General features: G+C 43.1%; 1 protein-coding gene across 1 annotated transcript; it reads right to left on the bottom strand.

The window, feature by feature from the left end:
- Window positions 1-486, bottom strand: LOC148580596 (uncharacterized). Its single transcript, XM_088492264.1, has one exon. The coding sequence runs from the start codon at window positions 484-486 to the stop codon at window positions 1-3; it is 486 nt and encodes a 161-aa protein (XP_088348390.1).
- Between the last annotated feature and the right edge of the window lie 6,578 nt (window positions 487-7,064).

Raw genomic sequence — 7,064 nt, 5'->3', positions numbered from 1 at the left:
TCACATTGATCTTCTTCTAGGACTCCTTGAACCAGCTTTTCCTTTGTGTCCATCATCATATATTTTCCAATGGATTCCTTGGGGTAGCTCATTAGTGAAAACATTGAACACCATCTTTTCTTCATGCAGTCTTAGGACCAATTCTCCCTTTTGCACATCAATTATAGCTCCAGCTATTGCCAAGAATAGTCTTCCTAGTATGATTGATGCATTAGACTCTTCCTCCATGTCAAGCACAACAAAATCAGTTGGGAAGATGAACTTTCCCACTTTAACCAATAAGTCTTCTACCACTCCATGGGGAAACTTGAATGTCCTATCAGCTAGTTGAAGTGCCATGCTTGTTGGTTTGGCTTCTTCAATTCTCATTCTCTTCATCATGGCCAAGGACATATGGTTAATGCTAGCTCCCAGATCACATAATACTTTTTCAATGCTAATATCCCCTATGATGCAGGGGATTTGAAAGCTCCCAGGATCTTTCATCTTTTGGAGAAGCTTCTTTTGTATAATGGCACTACATTTTTCTGTGACCACTATAGTTTCCCTTTCTCCCAGTTTCTTTTCTTTGTCATGAGCTCTTTTAGGAACTTGGCATAGAGTGGCATTTGATCTAATGCCTCAACAAAAAGGATGTTGATTTGAAGCCTCTTGAAGATCCCCAAGAATCTAGAAAACTGACTGTCCTTCCCATCCTTTCTTAGCCTTTGTGGGTAGGGTGCCTTTGGTACATAGGGCTTCAAGACTTATTTTAGTGGAGCTGGAGTATGTCTCTTCTTCCTTCTTGATCTCTGAGTCATTTGCAACCTCTTCTTCTTGCAAATTGTGGCTTGAGGATGTCTCCTTCACCACCTTCCCACTTCTTAGTGTGATGGCCTTGCATTCTCCTCTAGGATTGGTCATGGTGTTGCTGTAAAATATGTTTGTAGGCATTGGTATTTGCTTAGATAGATATCCTAATTGTGACTCCAGTTTTGAGATTGCTGCCCCTTGGTTCTTTATGTTAGATCTAGCCTCCTCTTGGATTGAATCTATCTTTTTTTTAGCTTGCAATTGTCTCTCTGCAACAGTCGCAATATCCCCTGCCATACGTGCCATCATAGCTTCCAATCTTGCAAAGTTTCCACTGTCATTACATGGTTGTAGGATTGGGGATAATACATTTTGGGAATGGTTGCTATGTGGTTGTTGGTTTGAGTGGTAGGGGGCATTATGTGGGTTGTGGTAGGGCCTATGATTGTTAGATTGATGGTTGGGATTGTTGTATTGGTTAGAGTGATATAGTTTGTGGTCTTGGTTATGGTTTTGCTGGGTTCCCCACCCAAACTTTGGGTGGTTCTTCCAACATGGGTTGTATGTTTTAGCATTGGGATCATATGGTTGTCTTGATGAGTTGTTCACATAGTTGGCTTGCTCCCATTCACATTCAACTTCTAGACTATCTCTTTTGTGCATAGGTACTTGAGTGTTAATTGCTGAGACTTGATTCTTCTCTATTTGCTTGGTTAGAGCAGCTAGTTGAGCTATGATCACCTTGTTTTGAGCCAGCAGAGCATCCATGTGATTTAGCTCCATTACTCCCTTTCTTGAGTTTCTATCAGAGGCATAGAAATACTCATTGTTAGCCACAATTTCTATAATGTCTATGGCCTCTTCAATTGTCTTCTTGTTATTGAGAGAACCTCCTGAAGAGTGGTCTATGGCCTTCTTTGACTCTTGAGACAATCTTTCATAGAATATGTGCAGCTGGACCCACACATTGAACATATCTGGAAGACATTTTCTTGTCAACTATTTGTATCTCTCCCAAGCCTCATAGAGAGTCTCCCCATCTTGTCTAAATGTTTGTACCTCAGCTTTCAACTTGTTAAATCTTTGAAGAGGGTAAAATTTTGCCAAGAACTTGTTCTGCTTTATGCTTAGCTAGGCTTCTCTGGAAAGTTGAACTGGTGTGGCACGCCCAGGGTCTGGCGAGCCACGCCCCTCTTGTGAATGAGTGGTTGCTCTGTTTGGCATGCCACGCCACGAACTCAAGTGGCACTGATGGTAGCAGAAATTGGCGAATTAAAAATTGTTAAAATATATACGTTGCAAGTATAGTTTTTAACTCGCCAGAAATCCACTTATCAATTTAGAAAGGTGTCAGAGAAATTTAAAATTAAAATACTGGGAGTATGAATCCCAGGTCGTCTCCCAACAAGTTGCAGAAAAGTGTGCTATTTTATTAATCAGAGGTTTTCAAAAAGGTTTGAGTTGAGTAAGCAGGAAATTAAATTGGATAATTTGAATAATGTAAATAAAAGCCTTGATTGGGAGTTGATTAGTTGGAATCCCTATTATTGTTGGAATACTCTCAAGATTAATTGACAATTAAAAGTTGTCCTGTTTAGTTATCCTTTACTAGGTAAGGGAAAGTCAAACAAGTTGGAATGCTACGTCTGTTCACAAGTTGCAATCCACTTAATTAAAAGAGATTGGTGTTAGTGACTAGAAGGCAATCCAACCATAAACCCAATTACAATCTTTCTTTTAAGCTTTCCAACTCAAGGGTTTCCTTCAATCAACTCCCCATCAAGTTAAGGAACTACTCGCTCATTGTGAATGTAAAATTCATAGCATATGAAAAGGAATTAAAGAAAGACATTGTAAATAAAAATTAAAATAATTAATTAAAAATAAAGATAATCCTTATATTAAATAATCCAAAGAGATATTCCAATGGTAAAATTAAACAAAGAAAAGAACATGGAAGAGTAAGCCAAGTAAAGAAAACGAACTAGAATGACGAAGTGTTGATGCGGTAATAACTCTTCTCAGTGTCCCAATGCAAAGAGCAATCGAAAAGTAAATCCTAAGAACTATGAATGTCTAGAGAGAAAACCTAGAGGAGGAGTAAAAACTAGATCTCAAAACTAAAGCTCTGTAGAATGAATGTTCTCTTTGGTTTCTGCATGTTCTCTGGCTCTAGTCTGCTGTTCTGGGCCAAAAACTGGGTCAAAATAGGGTCCAAAATCGCCCACAGCGAATTCTGCAGATCGCGCATGTCACGCGATCGCGTCATCCATGCGGACGCATCATTCGCGTTTTTTCCTGCCACGCATTCGTGTCGTCCACACCTCTGCGTCGCTTGTGCTTTTCCAATCTGCGCGGTCGCATGAGTCATTCGGCCGCGTCACTGCGATTTCTCTTCTTTCGCGCGGTCGCGTGAGCCATGCGGCCACGTCACTTCTCGCTGGTTATCTCCTCAATTTCTTGTGTTCCTTCCATTTTTCTAGCTTCCTTTCTAATCTCCAACTCATTCATGCCCTATAAAGCCTGAAACGCTTAACACACAGATCACGGCATCGAATGGAATAAAGGAGAATTAAAATGCATAATTAAAAGTCTCTAGGAAGCAGTTTTCAATCATGTAATAATTTCAGGAAGGAAATATAAATGCATGCTAAATTAATGAATAAGTGGGTAAGGATCATGATAAAACCACACAATTAAACACAATATAAACCATAAAATAGTGGTTTATCAGGCACGCCCCAATGCTTCTCTTCTGAATGACACTGGCATTCCACACCTGGCTACTCAAGTGGCACACTTAAGTGAAGAATGGTGAATGACGTGCCACGCCTTTGAACTCAAGTGGCACGCCCCATGTAATTGGCCTCCTTCATCCCCTCTGGAAACTTATACCAGCGTGCCACGCCTAAAGGCTGGCGTGCCACGCCCATGATCTTGTCTTGGTTCCAGTAGTTGGCGTGTCATGCCTCAGCCTTCAAGTGGCACGCCATAGTGAAATGCTAAGGTTGGCGTGCAACGCCTTCGATACCAAGTGGCACGCCCAGTCCTTGCTTTTGGTCCTCTGTGCGTTGGCGTGCCACGCCTGGTTGCTTAAGTGGCACGCCCAGTCTTCAATTGCCTTCAGCCCCTTCTCTGGATTGTTGTACCAGCGTGCCATGCCATGCTGCTCAAGTGGCACGCCCATGGGTTTTGTGAAATCTTCAAGCTTGGCGTGCCACGCCTGGGTTCTCAACTGGCACGCCCAAGTGACTTCTTTGGGCTGGCGTGCCACGCCTTCGACACCAAGTGGCATGCCCAAGTGACTTCTTTGGGCTGGCGTGCCACGCCTTCGACACCAAGTGGCACGCCATAGTGAAGGATCTTCTTGGAATGGTGAGTTGGCGTGCCACGCCCCTTTGCTCAAGTGGAAAGCCCATAGTAGTTGATGAGTTAGGCGTGCCACGCCCAGCTTGGCGTGACACGCCCTTTTTTTGTCCTCTATTGTAGCTCTCTGGAATTTTGTATCAGCGTGCCACGCCCATATGCATGCTTTGAATCTCTTCTCTGGACTTTAGTACTGGCGTGCCACGCCCAGCTCCTGGCGTGCCACGCCAGTGCATTTTTGTGGCGTTTGCTTCAAGTGTCACGCCAGTTTCACACGCCCAGCTTCCTGTTTGTCTTCTACCCCATTTTTGATGCTTTTCTCACCTGAAATTCAGCACAACTCATCTCAAAGTAGTGTACCATAATATTCATCAAATCATGCATGAATTGTACTGATCAAATGAGATTTATGCTCTTTTATGGTCTTCTTTATGCAAGAAAGAAGGGTAGATGATGCAAGTCATCAGGGAACGTCTAATTTATTGCTGGAATGCTGCCCAACTTTCTGAAAATTTTTTTTATTATTCAACTCGCAACCTAAGAATTGAACCTGACACTCTGGGATTTGGCATTAACTTGACTCACATCAAGTTCAATTCTCAGGTTACTTTGGTTGGCATTTCCGTGCTTATTTTGATTCCCGTGATATGCACTGAATATGTTAGTTCAAGGAGTTGTTTGTCGGATTTCCATGTCAGACAATCCCTTGCCTAACTCATCTATGTGAACCTTCATGTGCTTTCTCTCTTCAAGTTAAATCAAATGCCTTTTGACTCATACTAAGTTTAACATTTGACCTTAACTTGCATATTTTGAATATGGTTCATTCATTTGCAATAATTGGTACCTTCCGCTGATATAACCCTTTTTGATAGTGTTTTCAACTTGCTTTTGGTTACACTGGTGTGTATTTCTATCTTTCAACACCAATTGTTGCAAAACTGTGTGACCATGACATTGTTGATGACTTGTTTCTATTATATGTATTATATGTAACTCCATATTTCATCATCAATGAATGCATCTTCCTCATGAATGTGAGTGTGCTTATTTTCCATACTTTGTGCATTTCTTTTAATTGAGCCACCAACCGTCATACCACTAATCTTTGAACCGGTTTTCTAACTTCTAACTTGATTAACCAACTAACTTCTTTTTTTGCTTTCGAACTAACCATTTAACCATTCTTTTAGGTATGAAGTTCCTTGGGCTTAATAAACAAGCATTGTGCAAATATGGTTTGAATTCTTGGTTTGTGGCTTTGTTTGACTTCTGAATTATGTTCCTTGCATTCCGAGAATTCTTCTCTCTTAACTCACTTCATGTTCACATGTCAATCCTCTTATTTTCTGAATATGTCATTCCGTGCTTTCTATTCCTCTACTTGGTTTAAGTGTTTATATCCTGTCATATCTATTTTTCAGGATGGCTGACAGAGGGAAAGCCAAGGTTACTTCAAGAAAGAGGAAGAAACCTCAATCCTCCACTCTTTCTCCCTACTACGACTATGCCAAGAACCCTCTTAATGAGAAGGACAAAGAGGACCAGCAGCTACCGCCTACAGATGCTCACCGGTTCCCTAACCTCTATTGCGAGCTCTGCTTCCCAACTTACCAGAAGAAGAATCTGAACATAGAAAGGAAACTGGCCATCCCCACTGACCTGAGGCAATCCATTCATGCCCGTATTGAGGGGATGGGCCTGAGCTTTATTAACAGGGAGCTCGGTAGGATGAACTCATCATGGGTAAAGGAGTTTTACTGCAATTTCTTCAGACATACTCTTGATTCAGTTTACCTGCGAGGCGGTTAGGTATTGGTTACAGAGGCTGCTATTAAGGATACACTCCACTGTCTGCCTAAGACCGGCGATACAAATGCTATTGAGCAGGCGGAAGTGGCGATACATTGTATGACCTTTGATTATGATGCTTTGAGTTGTGTTATTGCCACCCCGGACGCCCCTTGGGTGATGGATGCTAACAATAAGAAACCTAAGAGGATGCTGTTTACTCATCTTTCGAGGGAGGCTAGGATGTGGCAGTAGATCTTTGTCCACTACGTCATGCCTACCACCCATTTTACTGAGATTTCGGTGGACATGCTCGTCCTGATCGGGTGTGTTATGGAGGGGAAGGAGGTATACTTCTCCCGGTTGATCAGGCGATTCATGTGGCGAGCACATGTCCGTGGCATACTATCATTTTCCACTTTGGTCACTCAGATGGCTCAGCTAGCCGGTGCCCCATGGATGGCGGATGATGTGTCACCATCCCTGGATGATGAAAAGGAGAACGTCATTGTGTGGGGGACATGGGTGAACGAGAAGCCCCCATCCCGATGCCAGTCTAGAGCCAGAGCAGCAGCAGCCAGACTTTCATCTTCCTCGGCCGCAGTAGGCCCATCCACAGCAGCAGCACCTTTAGCACCACTACCACTAGCACCCCAGCCGACATATCTCTAAGGACAGCATCTGATCCGCTTCATGGAGTGTAGTGAGCGCCGCATTATGCGCTACCTGGATAGAGTGGATCAGATGTTTGTGGCGCTGGGCGTTGAGTTACCCCCTCTTCCCGACTCTTCCGCATCTGAGGAGGAGGAGCACAAGGAGGAATCGGCTCAGCCAGAGGCACCTTTATAGACACAGGCCGTCCCAGATGCTCAGCAGCCCCCTGAGGAGCCATAGCCTGAGGCCCAGCCAGATACGACAGTTGACCCTCACCCCGAGCCTGAGCAGTAGCATCGAGGACGATGCATCATTCTAAGTGTGGGGAGGTCACCATCGTCATCGATGGTGGATTGCTATTTTGGGTGATGAGTTCGGACATTTATCTTTTATTTTGTCTTATTTCTAGTATTTTGCACGTTGCTTTACCGCACTTCTTGGATTATTTTATATACTAGTAT

This window comes from Arachis ipaensis, chromosome B10 (assembly GCF_059453495.1).
Source record: "Arachis ipaensis isolate K30076 ecotype BB chromosome B10, ASM5945349v1, whole genome shotgun sequence".
Lineage (NCBI taxonomy): Eukaryota > Viridiplantae > Streptophyta > Magnoliopsida > Fabales > Fabaceae > Arachis > Arachis ipaensis.
Note: the sequence above shows the minus strand (reverse complement) of the source record. Positions and strands in the feature narration are given on the sequence as shown.